At 42.9% G+C, this 26592-nt stretch overlaps 1 protein-coding gene across 1 annotated transcript; it reads right to left on the reverse strand.

The window, feature by feature from the left end:
• Positions 1 to 3586: 3586 nt before the first annotated feature.
• Srek1ip1 (SREK1 interacting protein 1) lies at positions 3587 to 26406 on the reverse strand. The gene is made up of 5 exons (XM_075976135.1): positions 26228 to 26406; positions 14778 to 14825; positions 10170 to 10313; positions 7189 to 7261; positions 3587 to 4591 (listed from the first exon to the last, which is right to left on the reverse strand). Exons 1-5 carry the CDS (start codon positions 26238 to 26240, stop codon positions 4408 to 4410), a joined length of 462 nt encoding a protein of 153 aa, XP_075832250.1. The 5' UTR covers positions 26241 to 26406; the 3' UTR covers positions 3587 to 4407.
• Positions 26407 to 26592: the final 186 nt, after the last annotated feature.

Consider the following 26592-nt stretch of genomic DNA (forward strand, 5'->3'; position numbering starts at 1 on the left):
GAGCCCACACTTTTCCTATCTGTGGGAAAGGCAAAATGGGGGCACACATGGCTGTGTATATCATAAACAGTGCCCAAGGAGCAGGACCGGGCCTCTGCTGTGCCAGGCACTCACAAAGGCGTTGAAGGGTGAGATGCCACTGACCTTACCAACTGGGGCTGCTGCCACCTCTGTTCCTAGACACTGAAACCTGGTACCGTGATCCGCCGGCCTCCTTGACACGTGGCCTAGCTCACCTCTAGGTTACCTGAATGGACCAAGCCATGTGTCTCTCTGTTACTTTTTCAGTGGTGCTTCATAAATTGAGACAAAATATCAAAAGCAAGAAGCCTTATGTAATATAGCACAGTCTATACATTGAAAATATATTTTAAATGATTTAGAACTAACATAGTTCCAAACCCATTAAAAAATAAGGTGAAATTAACAAAAAAAATCACATTTTGAAAAAATGTACATACATATAAATTCTTGTTAAGAACCATCTGATGGTACAATAAGGCTTTTTAATTTTCTTTTTTTTTTTTTTTTGGTTTTAGAAAATAAAAGCCAGAGCATAATTTAGAAACAACAGAGCATAAAACCCTAAAATCATCTTATGTACATTTTTAATGACATCAATTTCATCTTTTAAAAATGATAGAACAGAATTATGAAAGAGATGAGACCAAACCTTAGTAAACACCATTTCCTTCCCTTAAACGCTCTCACGTCTCATGGTTTAGAGAGTAAGCTAAGCTCTCAAACTCACAAACATGGAGCCTAAGGCCCCTTCTCTTGGTTGTAGGAACCTGAAATGGCATCTGCCTTGAACAGGCTCACTAGGCCTGCCAGGCCTCCATTCCTTCAGGCACGCAGTTCATCCCTTTGACCTGTGCCTTCTTTCCGCACAGCCTCCCTTGTCAAGAACTACCAGGCTCTTCTCCTCGACCTTAATAACCTAAAATTCGGGGGTCACATTCTCTCAGTAGCCCCTCTAGCTGCTGCAGACTAAGGCAGCATCCGTATTTCTTACTATGAATCTTCGGGCTTATTACTGCACTGACATGAATGTAGTTCTAACGGTACTTCTACCAGCTGGACTGGGAGCTCTTCAGGGCAGCAGATGTCCTGGTAAGAACTCTGCTACTTATTTCAAGGCTGAAGGTAACCTAGAGTCATAAATACAGACACACACACGTGTCCAATCTGTCTCTTATCTACACCCTGGTCTCTAAGAACTAAAGGGGTAAGAAATGGACTAAATGTGAGGAATTAAGAAAAAAAAAACAGCTGAGAGCTTTTAGACAACAGATATGAGAAGAACGGGGAAGCTAGGGAACATGCTCATCAGCTTAAAAACAGTCCCTTCAGTGTTCAGATAAATCAGGTACATGCACATCCTGTCTGCATTTGGAGAAAAGAACATACAATCGGGTGGTAACAAAATGAATCGAATACTATTTATCTACCTAAGTTAATATGTTTAGCATTCATGATGACAAGCACAACTTCTACAGAATGCTGGCTGCTTATCTATAATATTTCTTAAAAGAGTATTATTTGGATTTCTCTAGAAGTGATCTGAGGAAACACAGTACAGTATTTCATAGGCAAGAGACACCAAGGCCCCGAGAAGGTAAATGACTTTGCTGGGGGTTCCACGGGGAGTTTGAGAGAGAATGTGCCCAGGGTGGCGGCCAAAGGCTGCACAGGGGCTTAGAGGAGATGGGGTGCAGCCAGGACGGCAGAGGCACAGCTGCAGAGCCACCATGCCAACCCGGTTACTACTGAATGAAATGCTCCTTTTGCTTCATATTGCCTAAAAAGAAACTTCATGAATTTTTCTAGGAGATATCAGTGAGATTTGTATCCCATCCCAAGCACTTCTTACTTTAGTAAAGATGAATGACTTTTACTTGGGTCAGGCCCTTCATAAGGTATACTAATATTCTAGGGAAATTAATTAATGATGTTAAGGTTGTTTCTGGGGAGAGGACTGGTCCATTAAAATCTTATTTTATTATAGAGTTGATGGTGGATTGCATATATAAATGATGCTTCTGAATCATTAGTTGAATGAAGAAAAAAAAACCCTTATAAGTCAATTTATATTTTTTCACAAGTAACAGAAGTCAGACTCACAGATATGACAAACTCTTCCTCTATAACTACTGTCACTCACTGCTAACAATGCCACACACACAACCGGATGAGGCCATTTCCTTATCTATTTGCTATTTCTTTTTAAGTTTAAAATAAAAAAAAACCTTAAATTTACATGCATGTGTAAATTTAAATGTCTGGGTGAACACCTGCTAAGTGCTCCTGGGTACCACGGAGGTCAGATGAAGGCATCGGGACCGGAGGAACTGGAGTAACAGGGTTACAGGTGGTTATGAACCTCCCAGTGAGGTTGCTGGGAGCTGAACTCCGCTCTTCTCTAAGAGCAGCAAGGGTGTGAGCCACCTTTCCAGCTGCATGCTATTTTTTAAAAATATTTATTTATTTATTTATTTATTTATTAATTTATTATGTTTTGCAATATTCTGTTTGTGTGTATGTCTGCAGGCCAGAAGAGGGCACCAGACCTCATTACAGATGGTTGTGAGCCACCATGTGGTTGCCAGGAATAGAACTCAGGACCTTTGGAAGAGCAAGCAATGCTTTTAACCACTGAGCCATCTCTCCAGCCCACCTGCATGCTATTTTTTAAAAAGGGTTTTAAGAATGACATTCATTTTTATTTGCTTTTATTAATTCAGATAACCAAAGAACTGAATTTTCACAAAATTGGTGTAGACAAATGAATCCTTAAAAATGTAAAAGTTCTGTGCTTTAGTCCTAACAACTGACAAAACTCTAAGCAAAACAACTTCTTATGGGCCAAGAGAGCAATCGCTTTGTGGAAAAGCTGAAGATGCGCACGCTTCACGGAAGCAGTGCTGGGAAGGGTGTGGGTGTAGCTTCTGTGGAACCTGAGCAGAGCGAGGGGAGAATATGTATGGGACCTACGAGGACCTACGAGGCCCCAGGTCTGACCAGGGCATGCCAGTTTGGGTGCAGGGCAAGGGAAGAACTCTCCAGCCTGCAAGGCCAAGTGTTCTTATGTAATAAATTCGCCTGCAGTCACATCTCTACTTACCAATTTGAAGATATATAAGTGCACCATAGTAAGGTACTTAGAAACTTTGGTGCTGATCCAAGTTAGTGGGTTGGTTTAATGCTTTTACAGCATAAGTTAACTTGTTGGATTTGGGAATACTAGATGTTAAAATACACTACACTGATGACCATAAAATTAAAAATAAAAGACATTATCTATTAACATGTCATTGAAAACACTTATTTATATATAAATTTCATGATTATACAAAGGCTTTTATTTTAAAAAGTACAGAATGAAATTCTTGATTTTATTTTTTTTGCAGTGCTTCCATTTGTGACTGAAGTGAAGGAGGAAATATCAACAATAGCTCTCCACGAAGTCATGAGTTCAGGGTAAAACTCACTTCAAAATCATTTCAGAAAAAATAAATATAATCAAGCATTCATAAAAACTGCCACAATACACATGTAAGCATCAAATACACAGATAGAATAAAAATCAAGAATAAAAATCAGCTTTAATGATGATTTTGCTGTTTCCACACAAAAAGTTCTGTGTTTGAGGTATCACCGTAAGACATGCCAATATGGCACATGTGTGTATCAACCTAATAGTCCTGACCAGCACAGAAACTCCCTGCCAGACTTTCTAGTAAGCTAAGTGATTCTCTTTAAAAGGGGGATATTTTCATTGTTATAAAAACACGGGAGGCATGTGCTAGGAACATGCATTTCATAAAACATTGACACTTGTTACAAATACTTTCATTATTATCTTATAGAACCCATTCATTTAAAAACATAAGATCAGTAAAGCAGTTTTATCTTCAATGATATTATTTAAAAAGTCGAGAGATTTAAAAACAACAGTGAAGAACTTCACTATCTTTATACATTACACAGTAGATAATAAAGCTATTAAACTCCTCAGTATCAAGAGCAAACCACTACCACCAACCCAGAACGTCACTGGAAGGACACCATTTAGTAGCTGCTGTGTAGATTACTTGGTTTGACTGTGGTAAAGCCATGTAGCAGTTAACCTAGGAAGTGACAACGCTAGCCTAACACACAGAAACACAAACACCCAAAATGATGTGCTTTGCATGTACAAATATCTATACTTGAGGCATGGCTGTCAATTAACAAGATGGATTTAATTCCAATGGGCAGAGAGATAAGGGTCCCAACATGTGAAAAATGTCTTTATGGAAGAGGCTGGGATATGCTGCAAAGCGTTATTATATAGCGATTCCAAGGAAGGTACAATAATTAAAAATATTGAATTCTTCAATTTCCTGAGAGAGGCCAGAGATTCGGTTACTTTTTGGTGAATTCAGAACGGTTAGGGGAAGAACGTTTTTCCTTTTTTCTCTTCTTTTTTTCCTTTTTGTGATGTTTTCCTTTTTTTGATTTGTTCTTTTTTTCTTTTTTCTTTTCTTTTTTCTGATACTTCTGTTTCTTTTGCTTTGAAGAGTCCTCTTCTGTGGAGCTGGAATAAGACCTATGGGCAAGAACACATCAGGATTGGCATTGCAGCAGGGACTGCAGAATTAAGGTGGATCTGAGCTCCCTTAAATCTTGGAAGAGAAAGTTTAAACACAGCCTTCTATGCTCTTTAAAAGCAGAATTCAAAGTTTTTGCTGCTTGGACACAGAAGGTGATAAAGCTACATCTCTATTCTGCTTAGCTCTAGTAATGCAATGGGCTTTAGAAGGGGTGAGGATGACATTCTTTCTGGCGCTGTGGCAGGATGCACAAGGCCTGCCCTTCAGAATCTTAGGGGGGAAACTGCAGCACAAAGAGCTCCCAACCTCATGCACACAGCGCACTTGTATATGTAGTAACTTGTTAGCATAGTCTCTTAGGTCACAAAAGGATGCAATTATGGCTAGATACAAAAAGGATTCTAATTGTTCTTTAGGATGAATGGATAAGAGCTGAAAATTAACAAAATAAAAGCACGTTTGTGATTCCTGTGATTTTTCATGTTAATGAACTTGATCCTTCTGCTTGCAGTGCTAGAAATGAGCACTTGTATTTCTGAGTAATTTTTATTACTTACAGAATGGGTGCTTTTAAATGAATACTGCATGTGGATGAATGAGGATGATTTATCATTATACTTTATTAATATTTTAACACAAAATTGAGAGGGAACACCCATAGAATTTCCTTTCCTGATATAAGGTGCAGCAGAGGCTGGGAATGAGGAAAAGAAACAAACAAACAAAAACTCCATCTTTTCAGATCTTATATAAAGTATAACATTTTACCTATGCCCAAACTAAAAATATATGTGACAACACAGAAACTGAATTAATTTACAATCAACAGGTATCTCAAAAGTTAACATTATATGGACTGAACAAGTTCTATTTATATATTTAGGAGTCTATCTATCTATCTATCTATCTATCTATCTATCTATCTATCTATCTATCTATCTATCTATCTTGCCTATCTATCACCATATAACTATAACCAATATTTGAAAGCTTTTTTTAAAAAAGTCACGAATTTAAGAGAAGTGCATGGGAGGGGTTGGGGGAGGAAATGGAAGGAGGAAGTTCTGCAATTGCATTTTAATTAAAAAATTTTAAAGTTAAATTAGCAATTTAGGAGCTAAAACCCAAATTAAGAAACTTCAGGACAGGGACTGTGAGATGGCTCAGAGGTTAAGAGCATTGCCTGCTCTTCCAAAGGTCCTGAGTTCAATTCCCAGCAACCACATGGTGGCTCACAACCATCTGTAATGGGGTCTGGTGCCCTATTCTGGCCTGCAGGCAGACACACAGACCGAATATTGTATACATAATATATATATATATTTAAAAGAAACTTCAGGACAGACACAGGGAGCAAAAGCGAATCCAGAGTTCAGGGATCCCCATCTCAGGAGTGGCTTGAGAGGGCCCTGCCTCCAAGATGGCTTTCCTATTCTCTTGCTGGCCTACTTATTTGCACACATACAGCTTCTTCTATGCCTGCACATTTTCTTAATCTTTTTGGTCCTGGATTCTTATTTATAAGGCAAAACTAGGTTTGGGCACAGCACACCATGAGACGGCTATCTGTACATGTACGAAGAAGTTTGGGTTTCAGTTCCTTAGAACTGCAAGGCTTGGCAAGACAGGTCTAAATATAATCTCTAACTACAAACCAAATATAATAAACCAAATATGTCAGAACACGAAAGACTACATAGTCTCATGTTTCCTCCATGCAATGCAACCTGCTGCCTTAGCACAAATCACAACACACTTGTCAGAAATCTGAGCCTCTGCTCCTAGCAGTTCTTATGTTACACCTGAAAGTGAGCTAACTTTGACCACTGACAAGGTTTCTGAAGTATATATATAGCTGAGTGCATTATAAAATTATAAAGTGGTAATACCCAATTAAAAAAAATCTGGGAGAATAAATCCAGACCAGACCTCAGTATGAGCGAATGCTCAAGAACATTTCTACTTATCTCAGTTTGAACAAGACTGTACTCAGTAACCAGGGGGAGAATTTGTCTCTTAATCACATTTGATCAACTTTTTAAATTAATCATTAAAAATCTTACCAGTAAAAAAACTCACAAATGGCTAGTGAGGGTTGTGGAAGAGCTGAAGGAAGTTTGGGCTTATGAAATTTTATTACATTCCATGAAAAAATTAATTTCTTAGTCATGATAATGAAAGAAGAATACAGACATTTAGAATCCAATTTCAAAAATGAGCAAAAATATTTATGAGGAATTCAGATGTGCATCAAATCAAAATTTCAGTTCTCACTGTAAATGTGAAATCCAGAACACAAATGTATAAAGGAGGAGGGGCACCACCTCTCATCAGGACCTTGGTTCGTTCCAGAGAGAACATGCAAGGTGACTGTGTGATGACATCATTTCTGATTCCTAATTTCTAATGTCGAGGGTGTTGCTACTTCACTACAGTAAATATAAATATGTTATTCTCATTAAGAAAACTCTCCAGTAAATTAACTAGATTATATGAAAAAGAAAATTTATAATCCTTCCAGACTAACAGCTTATGTTTTTCTTTTCAGTACCTATTAAAATATTAACCTATCAAATAACCTATTAAAATGTACCTTTTCCTCTTTTTCTTCAATTTAATTTTCTCCTTGCTTTTTTCCTTTTTCTTCTCCTCTTCTTCATTTATTCCTGTAAGGGAAAAGGTGGAAGAAACCATCAGTTACCACAAGACTACGTACAAATATGCTTTGTGTGTGTGTGTGTCTGTATATACCTGCGTGTGCCTGTGTATTTTATTTTATAGTTAGAAAGATGACATCAACATAAACAGGAGTAAAAAGTAAAGGCAAGAAAGGGCCTGCAAAATGACTTCTCCTTCATAGATGGTAATTACAATATGATGGTGATATATTCTACTAGGAAACTCAGAAGATCACATTAGCTCATAGATTATGTCTTAACAAACTTAAGAATGAAATCAATTGAGCATCTGACTATTCACAATGATACGAAATCAGAAATTAGTATCAAGTGGAAGATAGTATAGAGGAAGATTACAAATATGTATAATCAAACACCACACCCTGACCCAACTTCTGTGTCAAAGGAAAATGAGAGAGAAAGCACAGCACATAGGACAGTGGAGCAGGGGAGGACACAGCACACAGTGGGGACAGTGGAGCAGGGGAGGACACAGCACACAGTGGGGACAGTGGAGCAGGGGAGGACACAGCACACAGTGGGGACAGTGGAGCAGGGGAGGACACAGCACACAGTGGGGACAGTGGAGCAGGGGAGGACACAGCACACAGTGGGGACAGTGGAGCAGGGGAGGACACAGCACACAGTGGAGACAGTGGAGCAGGGGAGGACACAGCACACAGTGGGGACAGTGGAGCAGGGGAGGACACAGCACACAGTGGGGACAGTGGAGCAGGGGAGGACACAGCACACAGTGGGGACAGTGGAGCAGGAGAGGACACAGCACACAGTGGGGACAGTGGAGCAGGAGAAGACACAGCACACAGTGGGGACAGTGGAGCAGGGGAGGACACAGCACACAGTGGGGACAGTGGAGCAGGGGAGGACACAGCACACAGTGGGGACAGTGGAGCAGGAGAAGACACAGCACACAGTGGGGACAGTGGAGCAGGGGAGGACACAGCACACAGTGGGGACAGTGGAGCAGGAGAGGACACAGCACACAGTGGGGACAGTGGAGCAGGGGAGGACACAGCACACAGTGGAGACAGTGGAGCAGGGGAGGACACAGCACACAGTGGGTGCAGTGGAGCAGGGGAGGACACAGCACATAGGACAGTGGAGCAGGGGAGGACACAGCACACAGTGGGGACAGTGGAGCAGGAGAAGACACAGCACACAGTGGGGACAGTGGAGCAGGGGAGGACACAGCACACAGTGGGGACAGTGGAGCAGGAGAGGACACAGCACACAGTGGGGACAGTGGAGCAGGGGAGGACACAGCACACAGTGGAGACAGTGGAGCAGGGGAGGACACAGCACACAGTGGGGACAGTGGAGCAGGGGAGGACACAGCACACATGGGGACAGTGGAGCAGAGGAGGACACAGCACACAGTGGGGACAGTGGAGCAGGAGAAGACACAGCACACAGTGGGGACAGTGGAGCAGGGGAGGACACAGCACACAGTGGGTTCAGCGAAGAAGAAGGAGAGGACAGCCCATGATGTTAAGTACCTGCACCAAATAAGAATCTGAGACAGCCCATCAGGGCTCCTCCTCATGCTTAACAACTTCTCTTACCTCAAATTGGAATACAAAATTACTGTTTAAAGCTCTCCGAAAATCTAGAACACAATGAATTTACTTCTGTATAATATCTACATAGATATTATATAGCATCATACTGCTCCCATTACAATAACGAGGCTTTTATTATACATAGGATGGAGTAAAGAGTAGAGACACTTCTTTTACAACCAACTGAAGCTTGTTTTTGCTTTTTTTAATAAAAAAAAAACTTTTTATATAAATCTTTCAATGATTTTAAAAATTATTTTTACTTATGTGAATGCCCTATATATGCAGTGCTGCAGAAACCAAAGAAGGGTGGAGGATTCCCTAGAGCTGGACTTACAAACAGTTGTGAGCTTCCTGAACATTGGGGAACATTATTTTAAGGGGTATGACTTCTATTTATGATGCATTTGTTTACTTCTGTGAAGCTCTGTTTCTGTGTCTGTTTAAAACACCTGATAGGCTAATAAAGAGCTGAATGGCCAATAGAGAGGCAGAAAAGAGAAATAGGCGGGGCTAGCAGGCAGAGAGGATAACTATGAGGAGAAAAGGATCTTGGAGCGAGAGAGGAAGAAGGACTTTGGGGACCAGTCACCCAGTTTCCCAGCTACACAGTCAAACACTCAGTAAGAAGAAAATAAAAGGTATACAGGAATAGAGACAGATAAAAGCTCCAAGGCCAAAGATAGATGGGATAATATAAGAAAAGATGGCAAGAAACAAGCCAAGCTAAGGCTGTACATTCATAACTAAGAATAGGCCTCTGTGTGTGATTTATTTGGAAGCTGGGTGGTGGGGCCCCCAAAATGTCAAAAAAAAAAAAGTAAGAGCAAAAACAGCCAACAACACTTGAGGTGGGAGCTGAACTCAGTCCCTGTGGAACCACAGCAAGCTCTCGTAACCGCTGGGCCCTCTCTCCAATCCTCAGGTACACTGTGGTGAGAGTCTGTCCAAAAGCAGAAAGGAAGCTCCTGGGGCTTATATACTGGCAGTCTTAGCATGTTCCTTCGCCTATGCCTAGGATTCTCTGTGTACTCAAAATCGCTATGAAGGTTCTGAGCATCTAAAATCTCTGCTATTTGTCAATGGGACCTGACAATCTGATGTTTGTCTTATACAAGTTTAACAGACAACAAGCGAGGAAAAACCAAAATACCAGTTATGGAATCAGAAGCTGACTTGCCTCCTGATCGCTAATCTCATGCCAGTGACTTCCTGTGCTGTAGCCCTTGCATGTGGTCAGAAAGACAACTCGGTGATAGCACAATTACACAAGTGTGACATGACCCAGGAGGAGACAGGAGAAAAACCACGCTTACTTTTCTCTTGCAGAGCCTGCAGTTTGTTCAGTTCTTCATTTTCTTCATCGCTGTCCTCACTACTTGTGCTACTGACGTCCAACACAATGTCCCTTTTGGGGTCAACCCGGAGAAAATTGCGGCACTCAAAAGTCAGATGACCAGCTAAATAAACAAAACAAAACAAAAACCAAGAAGGATAAATCTAGTTGTATTTCATTTGTATTTTGATAAATAAAGCTTGTCTGAAAATAAAAAAAAGTAAAACAGCCATACTGGCCAGCCTTATAGACCAGGCAGCAATGGTAATCCCAGTAGCCACAGTGACACTCACCTTTAATCCCAGTAGACACGCTAGCTTGCCATAGATACCAGGTGGTAGTGGTGCACACCCTTAATCCCAGAACTAGGGAGGATTATAAAATGGGAGGACACAGCTCTCAGTCTCAGTCTCATTCTGAGGTTTTCTGGAGGCAGGATCACCATTTTGAACTGAGGTTTTGGTAAGAGCCAGTGGCTGGTTGTTTTGGTTTTCTGACCTTCAGGTTGAATCCCAATTTTTGTCTCTGACTTTTTATTAACTGTGTTTCAGATAAAACTACACATGCATCTGTGCTGTTTGTTTTGGTGCATCACAGGGGGTAGCAGAGTACAAGGTCAATAACAACACGAGAGCCTTAACTTTTATCCTGTTGCTGGAGATTAGACTTTACCCTATACAGTATTCCAACAGAACTTTCCCCTTCTTCATTGGAACTTCTAATTCAAGAAACATTGTGGGTGCACTTGTCATACATTTCAGAACACTGAAGCACTGTGGTAGCTAAAAACATTCTCGCATACATGAAACCGTATATTTTATTCGCTCCCTGTAGCCTCTCCTCCTCGGCTTGCCTGCCAACTCATGTGGTTACAGCTTTCACCTAATTCAAGTGGTCATAATGCATAAGCATCACATAAAACTAAAAATACTTCTCAAAAGGATTTAAAAAACAAAATATTTAAATTCTGATATCACTTTTCCTAAAATTCTTCCAGTAAGAAAACTTCAGTTCCTTGTTCCCTGTGATGGTTCTCACTAACCTGATCCTGACAGGATCGGGGATCACCTGAAGACAAGCCTCAGGCTGTCTTTGAGGGTTTACAGAAGGTTAGCAGAGGTGGGAACATTAGCCCTATGTGAGGGCAACAGCATTCTAAGACTGGACTGAAGGAAACAGACAGAGTGGGCTGACAAGTTTGTGCAGTGGGTGAAACCACTCGCCTTTGAGCCTGAGGACTTAAGTTCCATCCCTAGGATCCACGTGGTGGAAGGAAGGAGAGATATCACATTTTCCTGTAATATCTACATGTTGCCATGGTACATGAGTAAACACGTGCATGCGTGTGCACACGTGCACACACACACATAAACAGAGACAGACACACAGAGATAGATAGATAGATAGATAGATAGATAGATAGATAGATAGATAGATAGATAGATAGATAGGTTCTAGATGGCAACTTGCATCTTTCCCCTCTGGTGGCTACGTGGTATCTCCTGACTCCACCTTCTTTCTCCCAGCATTCAGTTTAGTTTTCCCTGCCCAGCTCTGTTCTGCCCTGCTATAGGACTAAGCAGTTACTTTATTCATTAACCAATAAAAGCAACATATAGAGGACATCCCATACCACCACTCAGTCAGCGTGCGACTCACTGTGTGTTCAGCACGCACTCCGGCTTTTGCTCTGAGACCCTTTTCACCCCTGCACTGGGAGGGTCACCTTTCCTTCTTGTTGGCTCGGGTTTCTGGTTTGACTCTGCTATTATCACATTAACTCCCTCCAGGGCTATGCACTTGGCACAGAAAAGGGGGCTTTCCACAGTTCTCACAGTAGCCCAGCTTGCCACTGTGACCAGAATTCCTTGTGACACAATCTTACTTTACTCAAGTTAGCTTTCTACCCAAATCCCTGGCACCGAAATGATCACGTAAGTGAAATGCGTAGGGTCCCACACGTATTCTAGTTTCCCTTTAGTGAAGGGGACATGACAAATTACTTATGAAACTACACTGAAGTCTGGCTTTTGCCTGTTGCTGTTCTTTTTCCTTTTAGGACAACACTGTCTTTCTAACCATTTGTCTCCATGGGGTTTCTTTTCTAAATATACACTAAGAAGATGAAGGGTAAAGAATTATGACTGTGAGGGGCTGGGGCTTGGCTCAGTGACCAAGGTAGTAGTCATCCAAGTGTGAGGACTGGGTTCCTTGAGCCCCTATATAAAAGGTCAGGTGGGCATAGTGGCCGCCTGTAGTCCCAGTACCTGGGAGGCAGAGACTGGAGGTCCATGGAGCAAGCTGGCTAAGGTGAGAGGTCAAACAGCAGGCTCTGGGTTTACTGAGAGATCAGGTTCAGGACGATACACCCCAAATGTGGGTTGTACCTTCCCACGAGTTGGAGGCCCAGGTGGAATAAAAGGGGGAAAGGACACCAGCCGTGCGGGACTTCTGCTTCCTGTCAGCAGTGAGGGTGGTACACACCCCACCTGCCATCGTGTTCTAGGAGACAACAGACTGGGACAGACAGGAACCCAGGAGAGCTTGAGCTAGGGAGGAGCAGTCCCTCCCATTTTATCAGACATCTGTCACAGTGACCAGAAAGGAAAATGCAATGACTAGCGGAAGTCTGTCAAGAGCGCCCATCACTCAGGGGAAGAACAACAGTCAGCTGTGGCAAGTATCTTCCTGTACATTAAATAATAGCACAGACTCTCACAGGAATGAAAATCAGGGACCCATCAATGATCACCGTAGCATTATCCGTAATGCTAAAAAGATAAAAACAACCAAGTATCTACCCACAGGTGAATGGATAAAGAAAGTGCAGTATATCCATGCAATGCAACACCATTCTACCGTAAGAAATAATGTAAACATGTGTGCACAGTACAACATGGGGTAACTTTGAAACATTTTGCTAAGTCAGACACAAAGGACAAACTGTGGCTTCTCCACTAAAGGCTGTGTAGAGTAGCAGAAACCACCAAGAGCTAAGGAAAGGAAGGGATGCAGTTTCTACTTCATGACTAAAGTTTCTATTCGAGGTAATCAAAATGATTCGGAATAGGAAGTGGAGATGGCTGTCCAGAACTATGAAGGTAATTAATGTTCAGGACAATTTACTGAAAAACTGGTTAAAATTTTACATTTGATACATTTTTGCCACTATGGGAAGTAAGAAAACAGAACAAGCACAGCACAGCATGGAATTGATAACCAGAGCACAAATTCCGCCTTTCCATCTTGTACCGTAGGAGCCTCCACTTCCTAATATACAGCAGCCGCCGTCCACAACTATGACCAGTCAATGACCCAATTACACAAGTTCTCCTAATCGTCACAGCAACCTCTTTGAGGTTAGGTACTGTAACGATCTCATTTTGCAGACAGAAAACCAAACACAACGGTGAAGCCATATGCCCACGGCGGCATATCTAGTAAGTGCTGAGCTGTTTACCCGAATCATCTGTTGCCAAAACAACCTTTCAGAAGCCAATGTTAACTAAAATGAAGACCAGGAAACCTTCATGGAGTTATTTAATCATGGTCTGTGATATTTATTTTATTTTTAAGTTTTTTTTATAAATAACAAAGTTTATAAATTAATTTCTTACTCTTAGTGGAAATCTTTGTTGAATCACTTATATTTGCTAGAAAACAGCCCTTCAGTGAAGTGGCATATCCTAAACAGTCCAGTGTAGTTAGCACAGATGTCAAACAACTTTAGCGACAGCAAGTAATGCCGAGAACAACCATCGGTAAGGCCTGCAGAGCAACTGGATTTGCCTCGAGGAATGCTGTTTACAGAATCAAATCACAGTACTGTATGTAATTACATAGGCTTGGGTGTACTTTCTAATTCTATTATATTAATCACATGGAAGACATTGTTGAAATCAAGTTTTTTGTACATGAGCAGAAATTCTGGGACCAATCAAACCCTTATATAGAGGGATAAATTCAGCAAACATTCAAAGATTGTTTTTAATGCCTTTACTCTTCATCTGGTATCCAGAAACAAAGCAATACATAGATCCATATATAGCATATACAGCATACATACATACACATGTTTAAATCTTTTAAAGATTTCCTTATATTATTTTATATGTGTGTTTTTAAATTTTTATTTATTTCTTGCCTGCATGGATGTATATATATCATGTGCATGCCTGCTGCTGGTGGAGGCCAGAAAAGGATGCTAGCTCCCTGGACTGGAGGTTCACATGGTTATGAGCTATCACATGGCTGCTGGGAATCAAACCTGGGTCCTCCAGAAGAGCAACAAGTGCTCTAAACTGTCTAGCCATCTCCCTAGCACCACCTATATTTTTATATACATAGGCTTTTCTTTTATATTTTAAATTAACTTAGTTCTATGTTCTTCAAACTTCTAAATCTCCCGCCAACCCCTCATATTTCATGGCTCCTTTGCTAGTTACCAAGTCAACTTCAAACCCTGGTAGGGGCTCGGGACCACACACAGAGCTGCTGAAGTCAGGATACTGAACCGTCCTGCTCCCTCCCAGCCCCCAAACAATGGCCCCAGCAAACACAAGTAGACACAATATTGCTTTTTACTTACGGTAGCCACATTTTTTGCAGCCTGCTCGGACATTGTCCTTGTTGCAACCTGAAATACAATTGGAGAACATTTGGAGAAATACACGTAAGTAAAAATAAAGACTTCCTCATACGATAAAATCCCAAGAAAACGTTTTGTTCTAAAACTTCTTGAAAAAGAACTCTAATCTTAGCAACACTACTCAATTATTTTGATTAACAGTTAGCTTACTGAAAGTGAATTTACCAAATCATTTGACCAATATTTCAAGAACATATATTTTTCTAATTCAGTAGAAAAACAGCACAATAGTTGAGAAGTTAAACATTTAGGAATCCTACAACATTGGGGAAGAAATTCTAGGCCACCATGGCTTATTGTTGAAATTTATTTACCATATATTTATAAATACTTACCATATATATACATATACATATAATATACATGTATAGAAACATTAAGGTGTAACAAACATTTTTGTGTCTTTCAGTAGAAAAAATAATTCTACCTTTTCTCAAAGAAATTGATGGTATTCCATAAAATTCACTGTAATTGTTTGGTATCATAAAATAACTTAAATTCAGCACTTGAACTTTGATAAGCGAAAACAGAGTAGTCACAGTTCAATTCTGATAAAAGTTCGCAAATATTCACAGTATTTCTGTGTAGTCGATCCACACAGACGGTGCTCAAAAAAGGAAAACTCACTTTTAAAATTGTGATGAAATACACACCGCAGTGAGGATTTTGATCACTTCAAATGTGCATCTTAGCAGCATGGTAAATAGTTCCAATGATGTACAGCTCTCAACTGCTGTCCTTCTCCAAATGGTTTTTATCACCAAGAAGAACTGCACACAGTAAACACCTTCATGTCTCCCCAATCTCAGCTACTCCAGCCTACTTTCTAAATATTTGTCTCTCTGGCCAGGCAATAGTTTTTTGTTTTTGTTTTTGTTTTTTTTTTTTGAGACAGGGTTTCCCTGTGTAGTAGCCCTAGTCCTGGAACTCACTCTGTAGATCAGACTAGTCTTGAACTCACAGAGATCAGCCTGCTCTGCCTCCCGAGTGCTAGGATTAAAGGCGTGCACCACCACTGCCAGGCTGATAGTTGTTCCTTTTACAAGTCTGACATGGTGTTTTTAAGAATCATCCATATTATAGCATGCACCAGAACTGCATTATTTTTTATGGCCAAATATTCCACTGAACATCAAAATGAACTTTAACTTCTCAGTGGCTTCTGTAAAGCAAAGAGAGGCCAAGTGCAACATTATTCCACTTCTGTGGTGCAGGAGGCCCACTTTCTAAATCCTTCCAGCGGAGTTCTCATCCCCATGTGAGGCTGTTGTAAAATGTAGAGAGCAGAAAGAACGCATTAGTAGTTGTAAATGAAAATAATTCTTAAACCACTTCTTTAATGTGATAAGCTTGAACACTAGTTATTTCCCCCTACTCCTAAGTTGGAGAAAAACATTATGCTAAGCGAGCTGGTTCTGTAAACGCAGCCCTACAACACATACTACATTAGTACTACAATAAGTAACAAGCGCTGCTCCATGGCCCACAGACATCCTCAGAGAACATCTAAGAAGATGCACCTTGTATCCAGGTGACGGGACCAGGTGGATGCTGCATCCCGCTGACATCTGAGCCTCCCATGCACACACAGCACAGCTGTAAGCATCTCCCCACTAGCCTGAGTGACAGTTCCATCATGTTTGGAGCTAGGACCTTTCTGACACTACTCATTACACCCTCCTCCAACCCCTTCCTAAGAACTCACTAGTTACAGTCCTTCTGAAGCAAACTTTCACCTCAAACTCTAGAAGCTGTTACTACTTTTTACAGTATTTCTATGTTTAAATCAGAGAAGGTGTCACCGCTGAAGTTTCTAAGCACGGTGTACTGACTGATCCCTTCCCTTTAGACGCTGTCTTTACTTTGTCCTGTAAGAACCCACATGCCACAGTTAGCAGAATCAGCTGTGGAATATGACTGGATTAATATAATTTAAGGCTTCTCCATGATGAAAATAATTGCATGTTGACCAAAAAAATCAGAGAATATGGGTCAGTGTTGTTTCCATAGAAACCACAGATGTTGAATAATATGGAACAAACTGCTTTATGCACAGACGAACAGTAACAGGCAGGTGTGAAACTATCTCACCTCTGCCTGTGCTAGAACTGAACTCATTTAGAGCAAGAGACACTGATGTGAACTCATTCTTCAAGCGCTTCCTATTTCTGGAATGAACAGAACATGAACTTTTTCTCAGGCTATCTATTGTAACCAAGACAAAACTTTTTATGACAAAAAAAATAACCAGATCTCCTTATAAGCTACTTCCTTACTAGCCTTTGTCTAAAATAAGATCTCAGTTTTATTTGTAATCATTTGCAAGACTGCCTGGCTAATGAAGGTTTCCGTGGACCTTTGAGACCAAGGCAAAGGACATCACAGACCTGGGGAAAGTGATGTAATCATAGTTCACCCTGTTGTCAAGATCTGGCTTCTAGCTAAGTATCTGTAATCTCAACATCAGGAGGTTGAGGCAGGAGGATGCTGAGTTCAAGTCTAGTTGGGCTACATAGTGAGCTTAAGGCCAGTTTGGTCTATGTGTGTGTGTGTGTGGGGGGGGTGTTCATTCATTTCTGAAGCGTGGTGATAATGGCAGAGTGCTGGGTTCGCCTTTTCTGGTTTCTGAACATTTTTAGCAAGGATCTTCTTAGAGTCAATAAACTCCTTTCTTTTACAATTTAATCTTTTGTTTTCTGTCGTTCAGACAGGAACTCTGGCTATTGTGTGGTGAGGCCCCTTCTGGTGCAGAGAGCCACTCTCCCATTGACTTGTAAAGCTCCTTGATGTTCTTGGTTCCCTCACCACTAAGTTGGTTTAGGCAGGGACGTCTCCTGCCCCCTTCAAGTTCTCCTTGGTAATCAGGACCTACAATCTAAAGGTCACCATAGAAGCATGTAATAAGGCCAGGTTGTGTGTATGCTGGGGGGTGAGGCGTCGAGGGCTGCATTCCAGTGGTGAAAGCCTCCAGGAGCAAACTCAGAATACACTTACTTCAAGGGCTGCGCAACACTTGTAACTCGCAGGAGGGAGAAACTCACCACTGGAAAATCAGCACATCCTGAGGAAAAGACCGATGGCCAATGCGAAAAAATGGGGAAGAAGGCAAACAGTGGACAGAAAGCATATGGAAAAGAGACAGGAAAGGCTCTAACACATGTAGGAAGTGTTCATTAATAATGGTATCAGGATTCCATTTTCTCTTATGAAAGGAGCTCAGGTAGAGAAACTTGAAGAGAGCTTTGAGTGGGGCACACTCTGGAAGGGTCAGTGGGGAGCACTCGGGAAGGGTCAGTGGGAGCACACTCTGGAAGGGTCAGTGGGGCACACTCTGGAAGGGTCAGTGGGGGAGCACACTCTGGAAGGGTCAGTGGGGAGCACACTCTGGAAGGGTCAGTGGGGAGCACACTCTGGAAGGGTCAATGGGGAGCACACTCTGGTAAGTGGGGCACACTCTGGAAGGGTCAGTGGGGAGCACACTCTGGAAGGGTCAATGGGGAGCACACTCTGGTCAGTGGGGCACACTCTGGAAGGGTCAGTGGGGAGTACTCTGGAAGAATCAGTGGAGAGCACACTCTGGAAGGGTCAGTGGGGAGCACACTCTGGAAGGGTCAATGGGGAGCACACTCTGGTCAGTGGGGCACACTCTGGAAGGGTCAGTGGGGAGCACACTCTGGAAGGGTCAATGGGGAGCACACTCTGGTCAGTGGGGCACACTCTGGAAGGGTCAGTGGGGGAGCGCACTCTGGAAGGGTCAGTGGGGGAGTACACTCTGGAAGGGTCAGTGGGGCACACTCTGGAAGGGTCAGTGGGGAGCACACTCTGGAAGAATCAGTGGAGAGCACACTCTGGAAGGGTCAGTGGGGGAGCATACTCTGGAAGGGTCAGTGGGGAGCACACTCTGGAAGGGTCAGTGGGGCACACTCTGGAAGGGTCAGAGGGGAGCACACTCTGGTCAGTGGGGCACACTCTGGAAGGGTCAGAGGGGAGCACACTCTGGTCAGTGGGGCACACTCTGGAAGGGTCAGTGGGGAGCACACTCTGGAAGGGTCGGTGGGGAGCACACTCTGGAAGGGTCAGTGGGGCACACTCTGGAAGGGTCAGTGGGGAGCACACTCTGGAAGGGTCAGTGGGGAGCACACTCAGGAAAGGTCAGTGGGGAGCACACTCTGGAAAGGTCAGTGGGGCACACTCTGGAAGGGTCAGTGGGGCACACTCTGGAAGGGTCAGTGGGGAGCACACTCTGGAAGGGTCAGTGGGGCACACTCTGGAAGGGTCAGTGGGGGAGCGTACTCTGGAAGGGTCAGTGGGGAGCACACTCTGGAAGGGTCAGTGGGGAGCACACTCTGGAAGGGTCAGTGGGGAGCACACCCTGGAAGGGTCAGTGGGGAGCACACTCTGGAAGGGTCAGTGGGGGAGCACACTCTGGAAGGGTCAGTGGGGAGCGCACTCTGGAAGGGTCAGTGGGGGAGTACACTCTGGAAGGGTCAGTGGAGCACACTCTGGGAGGGTCAGTGGGGAGCACACTCTGGAAGGGTCAGTGGGGAGCACACTCTGGAAGGGTCAGTGGGGAGCACACTCTGGAAGGGTCAGTGGGGCACACTCTGGAAGGGTCAGTGGTGTGTAAATGAGCACCACGAAGTTTACCACAAGGCCTTATTCCAACAATCCCACATCTGAGAACTCAGTTTACTTGCACAAGTGCAAACCAACTATCTCTAAATCTAAGTTATGGTATGAAGGAATGAGGCCAGTGCTTCATGAAATTTAACAATCCCTAGCACATACAGGAAGAGGAAAGAAAGTTACAGCAGAACTGTCTGTGATGTTGCATGTATATAACAAGGATTGAACTTTACTTTGGTTATTTATTTCTTTTCTTCTATAGCAGTGGTTTTCAACCTGGGCCAAGAACCCCTTGGGGGATCAAACGAGCCTTTCAAGAGGTCGACTAAGAACACTGGAAAATATATTTATATAATTGTTCATAACAGTAGTAAATTACTATTATGAAGCAGCAACAAAGATAATTTTGTGGTTGGGATCAGCACAACACGAGGAGCTGTATTACAGGGCAGAGAGTTAAAGGTTGAGAAACACTGTCATATATACACAAATTCTTTGGTTGCACTTTTTTTTTATCTGTAGGCCTTTTAATAGATGTAAATTATATTTTAGTAAAGCAGGTGACACAGAAGGAAAACTTACAAACAGCAAGAGCGGAAAGCAAAGGTGAGAAAACAATCAGAGAAGGAAGCTGAGGCGGAGGATGACAAGCTGCTGGGGTTACACAGTGGAAACAATGTTTCAAAAACTGAAACAGAATGGCTAAAGAAAGGGAAGAAAAACAAGTGAAGAGATTCTTGGTAGCTCTCTCAAAATAACGCAAAAACATCAGATTTGACATAAATACAGTTATTTGGAAGGTATATTGTCTGATTCCCAAGCCAAAAATAATTTTGAGATGCTCTATAGACCCTGTTGGCCTAGAATTTACTGTGTATGCCCGTCTGCCTTCAAATTCATAGTGCTGCTCCTGCCGCTCCCTCCCCAGTGCTGCGATTCTAGGCAGGTGCATCACACTAGGCTCAAAGTTATATACAGCCACTTAGAAATGTCAGGGCCTCACAAGATGGCAGTCTGGGTTCAGAACAGGCTGGACAGGCAGCATTCCTCAGAAACTTTGTTTCTGCTTGCCAGGAAAAGTAGTTACTTTCTTACCCACTCCTATAGCCCCGCCCCCTCACCCAATCTCCAGAAAAGAGCATCTCGTTTTCTATTAACTCTAACAAGTCTCCAATAACTCAAGGACCCACACTGGTCCTCCGGCTTAATTTGCCCTCCTCCCCCTGCACCATAACCCCTATATCAGGCAGGACTCTCCAATCATTTTTGCTATCTTCTCTATTCCCATATCCCTGGCAACGGCCAGTCTGCTTCTCTCCCCACCTTTTCTCTCTGCTCCACTCTCTGTCCCTGAGACATGGCAGACACCCCAGACGACTGGCTATTCTCCCTCTCACATCTACAGTAAACACCTTCCCCCTTAATCACAGAGCAGGCATTTAGGTGGCTTCTTTACTGAGCTCTTCACAAATGGTAACAGCAATCAGTAGAACCTACTTTCCTATTTTATCTCTGTCTTGTACTTTGAAAACATAATCATTTAATGTCAAAAGCAAGCAGCTAAAGTGTCCAAGATTTCTCTGTATCACTTAGCAACTGCATCACCTCCACCCCAGGACACCATCTTTTCATTTTTAATTTAATTAGATTCGGTAACAGTGGGTTGGATTTCTTTTGTTTTGTAATCATTTTCCATTTGGTCATCTTATTCATTTAAGTTAACATACTGTGGGGTTCTTTCAATAGAGAATTAATTTATTGTGTGGGTGTGTGCTTTTTAACCTCAGATAGAAGGGATATTTAATATAGGGATGATGATGTCTGTATAAAATATAATTGTCTTGTGAAAATTGACTATAAAAATAAAACAAGTGTTTAAACTTTCTACTGGTTTATATTAATAGTTGTAGATATACTCTCCTTTGGGATTTTACATGGAACAAGGAGACTAAAATAGAAAAAAAATAACAGAAATTAGAAATCTTTCAAGAATTTAAACAGTAAGCTAAATGAAATTCTTGATGGAATTCTTTGAAAGAGCAGATGTCCTATTGTTTATGTCTCTTTAATCATTTGATCCCTAAGGGAGGGGTGAAAACCCAGCTAGAACCCCTTCAACTAATGATATGAAATAGCTAACTTAAGTAAAAGCATAAAATTCTTCCTTCTATTTGCTTCACAAAATAACGGATGAAGGAAAGTTAAGTTGGGTATATTGACACTGCCTGTAATCAGAGACCACAGAGGGGTTTGCCTTTAGCTTGAGATGAGCCTGCTGTATTGTGAGTTTCAAGAAGATCTGAGCTACACTTAGCAAGAAGTTACAGGGAGAGTTTAGAGTAATCACCAAAGTCTCCTTCAAAAATATATTGCAATTGTCTCCAACTAAGATAAGAACAAGAAGCCTGTGGTCTTTCCCAACCCAAAGATTCCTAACTTCTCTCTTCACTCTGCCCAAATTGGTGAGATCTTAACTGGGGAGCCCAGGTACCCATAAGCCTTGGGTATATAACCAAAAGTTATTGTCACTGGACAATAAGTTTAATCTGTGGTCTAATGAAATAATCAAGACTACCAGCACTGGATTGTGCCTGTCGTAAATGAGCCATAAATCCTGTATATGGGTGTATAACTCTGAACTGGTATTACACAAGTCATCAAAACGAATAAAGTCCCTCACTATAAGAAGCTACACCATACTAGGTTACTTAGGGCAGTGTACATTAGCATCCTGGCACACCCAGCCCTGCCCCTTGGGGACCTTGCAGTGTGCTCCTGTGTGCAAGACAAGCATACCCTGTCCATTTAACAGGCAAAACTCCGCCTATTTCTACCTCTTCTTCCCTTTTCTCTTTGTATCTCTCTCTCTTCTCTTCCTCTGTTCCTGTCCCCAGAGGCTGGTCTCTCCCTTCCTGTCCCCCCTTTTCTTTTAACAAAATTTCCTACATAGGCCCTGTTCTCCTGTGTGACTATCTCTCACCCGCTGTGTCTGCCTGGCCTGTCGGTCTCTCACCCAACATGGGCTCTCACCCACCAAGGTCTCTCTCCTGCCGCATCATATCCGTGTACCATAGTTGTGATTCATGACAGACTGCGCTGGGCAACATGAAAAACAACATATTAGTTTGCTAATAAGCATTGAAAAAGTGACAGGCAGGACTGTCAGCTGAAAACCCAAGGCTGGAATGAATACATAACTAAGGGATAACAGTAACACAGGCACATGGCACAGAAAGAAAAACACGCGAGAGGTCAGAAAAGAGTCGAGTCAGGTTTTTTCCATCACTGATGCATACATAAGAAAGGCAGAAAAAGGCAGAAGAGCATTGGTCATGCTCAGAGCTATACACTTCGTTCTTGTTGAGGAGGGAGGTTTAATAGTTTAGAAGCTGAAGAAATTCTCCCCTTTGTTATGGAGACAATAAAACAATCTATGGAAGGTTAAGTGACTTCAAGAACATTACAAAATTGCCTCGCAGTAATGATAGAATCAGACATGATTTTATGAACATTATTTCAGCAGCCATGTTAGAGAGAGAAGGTACCTAGAGCATGGCTGAAGAATGAGGGAAACAGGCTGGAGTGTGGTTTCACATGTCTGTGATTACGTAGCTGCTTCAGCAATATGCTGAAGGGGGACGAGACGGAAATGTCAACGTGGCACTGTCATCCTCTGTCCTGGGGACAGACTTCCCTGAGAGACACAGTCCCTATCAGTAACACACACTGCCACTTGTGCCGGGGCCGACACTTGATGGAGAAGAGCGACTCACCAACACCACTTCAACAACAGCTAATCTGATCAACTGTGAACGAGCAAAGAAATGCTCTGAAGAAAGTAAACTTCGCTGAATCCTATCTTCAGTGCTCTGTGTGAACTAACTAAGCGTCTCAGATTTTCCTAAGGTCTTCAGTCTCTTATTGTTACCCACATAATGGTTTAAGCTAGCATACAATGCTGAGGAGCGGCAGCGGGATCACGTGACCGCTGAAACAGACAAGGCTGGTGGTTTCTGAAAAGCAGCCTCATTACTCTATAGTTACACCTTATAATAACCAGGAACAGAATCACCCCAAGCTGAATCCATCGCACCTAACATAAAGGAGCATGACACAATACTTGTCCTCCTTGATGATCACCTCAATGGAGCTCTATTTTCCTCCCATGCAGCGTCTGGATCGATCATCCAAGAAATTATCTTAACACCTTCTGTGTCTGTATTTTCTAAAGCGGGTTGCATTGTGCGTCCACGCCACCTGTCATGCCTATTATCTTGATTTTGGGCGGCTTTAAGCAGTTTATGTAAGTCGTTCCATCTAGTTTAATGGCATAATTTATTATTACGCTTTGCAGCATTATTTTGAACTGAAAGGTTAACATATTTTTCACACTGGTCTCAAGTTTAAGAACATCTCAAACAAAGCGAGAAAGAAAAGTCGCTTTTGTCCCTTTTCTTAAGTAGCACAGTTTCATCCCGAAAGTTTTACAGTGTGTCTCCTGGTGTGCTCAGACCACAAGGGCGGGCGCTGAGAATGCCTCATCAAATAATAAACAGTGACAGCGGGCCAGCTCCAGGTGCAGGTGTGTGATGCAGAGGTCACCAGAACCTCTCAAAATGCCCCAGCAAGCTACTGTTCAGACTTGTCTCTCGCTAATGTCCCCTTATATGCCATCATTCCCAGGATCCAGTCAGAGCTCCTCCTCACACATTACACCCTGGCCATACAATCTCATTCAGGCTCTATCCCTTAATTCCCATGATGCGTTGTTCTCAACTCTAACTTCTTGCCTAAGATCTACGTATTCCTATGCTATTAGCTATTTCCATTTGGAAACTAACCTCAACGCACGCTCCAAACTGAACTCATCACCACCTCCCTAGACTCTGCTCTTGGGAGATGTCTTCCCAGTTATGAGGTCTCTCCAATCATCTCACGTCAGGAGCCAGGTGAATGTCTTTTCCCACCTACAACAAAGCAGTCCTCAATTCTTGGCCATTCGACCACCAAAGACACACCTCCAATTTAGCTGCTTCTCTAAAGAGACCACAGCCTCAACAGGTGTCATAGCATACATAACTCACCAGAAACACCCCAAGCCACCCACTGTGCCTCAAAATTAGCAAACTCTCCTCTAGGTCACTGCATCTTAAAATGTAACTTAAAAAAAAAAACACCCTAAAGCAGCTTCCTATTGTCTATCAACACCCAAACGCTTTGTTCTTGCTTAATGTCCTTCAATTACAGGGCATTTCTTTCTTGTGCCACCGATAGGTTAGAAAATGCACCCCACACGGTGGGGAAGAGCTAGGATAACCTTGTAATCGCCAAGTTACCTGATTTCTACGTCCCTCAGCCTGTGAAGTGGGAATATGAACAGCTATCTCGGAGCAGAGCAGCTGTTATTCAAGGAAGAACAAAAAATACAATGTTTGACATAGTATCGGATGCATGGGTTACATAGTAAATGTTCGATACTGTGATTATTGCTTTAGGTAATTTCTCGTTTCTCTCACAGCACACCACACTGAAGGTTAGCCACAACAGGCACCTTTCATTTCCTCTTCTTTCTTCCTCTTCATAGCCAGTCCCTCTCCCTGCAGGCTCCCCACCCTCTCACATCTTAGGTCTCATCTGGTACCCAAACCTTTTGTACTCTGTATCCCGCTAGGTGTCCACACGATTTTGTTTGCCACAGCAGTAGTTCCACTTTCTGTAAATTCCTCCCTTTTCCCTGCTGTGTTCATGAGAGCAAGGGTGGCTCTCGTGCTCCCGACCACACCATGAAGAGTGGACAGTCATTTCTCACAGCTCCAGAAGGGCTCCTTTGCAAACTGCGGAAGTTAGGAAAGCAGCCACCGGACCCTACCTCCACCCCCACCCCCAGCTATCTCTGAAAAAAGGTTTGGAAAAGGCTGCCAAGAACAAAGGCAGAGATCAAACAGCCGCAGGAAACACAGTTTTAAGCAAAGTCGGGGCTTTACAAACATTTTCAGGGTCTTTTCTACAGCACTGTGCATTGTGAATCTCCAAAATTCGCGGCGGGAATATCTCTTTAAAACACCTGCCAACAGGAGTCTGCTGAGACAGACACATCTTGACAAAGGCGGCTTGGGAAGTTTTTGCAGCTCCTGAACGCTCCAGTAAGCTGGAGTAGCAGACAAAAACATCCCCGAAGCATGCCGTTTTGAGGTTAGAAATCTCTGAAGACAAAATTGAAACCTAGAAAGAATCAGATATAATTCAACAAGGCTCCTTCTTTTACAGATAGGGAAACTGAGGCCCTGAAGGGCACAGCAAACCGGCCTACAGCCACACTGTAACTACAGACAGGAAGAGCCAAACAAACCCCAGGTGCGCTTCTGGACTTGGTGTCTTTCAGTATAATGTGTGTGGCGGCCTGGGTTCGCCAAATGTTCACATTTCGAATTTTATTTTGAAGCCCTGTGAAAGTTCCTGTTAGTCTTCTGGGTAACTTGTCCTCTTAGGCCTAGAGTTTATTGCTCCCAAGTCTTCTCTTCCTCCTACAACACACTTTCCTTGTAAGCCTGGGCAGTTCGGGCTTGACTAGGAGCGATCGAGACGACCTCTCCCTCTTTCCTCGCTCCCTCTGGACTTGTGTAAACTTTTTTTCACGTAAACCAACCAACTCTGTACATTTTCAGGCCTTCGTCTGAATCCCCGAGGACTCCCCGCCGCCCCGCTCCCTGGACTCCACTGCTCGCCCTATTCCTCTGTAAGAGGACCCTGCGGTTGATCTTCACCTGGGACTGCCATGAGGCAGCTGAGCGGAGTCCTGAGCTTTCGAGATCGCGTTAGGGTCAGGTCCGTTGCGAGGATAACGCACTATCGGAGAGATCTCTCCCACCCGGTCCCCACAACTATAGCACACGGCAGGGGAAGGCCAGATGCGCTCCCGGGGTTCGCGGAACTAAGGCGCCGCGGAATCAATTTCCAGGGGAGTCCTACCGCGGAAAACACGTGGTCGGAACCATTTCGGCCGACTTCGGGAGGTGAGTGCTAGTTGAGAACACTTGGTGTGGACGCAGTAGTGGCATTTAAGGGTTTGTCCTTTAACTATTATTACCGATAAAGTGACAAATTAAAGTTGCAGATGTTTTATAATCTT

This window comes from Microtus pennsylvanicus, chromosome 6 (genome assembly GCF_037038515.1).
Source record: "Microtus pennsylvanicus isolate mMicPen1 chromosome 6, mMicPen1.hap1, whole genome shotgun sequence".
NCBI classification, from domain to species: domain Eukaryota; kingdom Metazoa; phylum Chordata; class Mammalia; order Rodentia; family Cricetidae; genus Microtus; species Microtus pennsylvanicus.

Coding starts and splice junctions, on each gene's coding strand:
- Srek1ip1 (XM_075976135.1), bottom strand. Junction 7,262..10,169: donor GCAGGCTCTGCAAGAGAAAA/GTAAGCGTGGTT, acceptor TTTCCCTTACAG/GAATAAATGAAGAAGAGGAG. Junction 4,592..7,188: donor TTGAAGAAAAAGAGGAAAAG/GTACATTTTAAT, acceptor TCTTGCCCATAG/GTCTTATTCCAGCTCCACAG.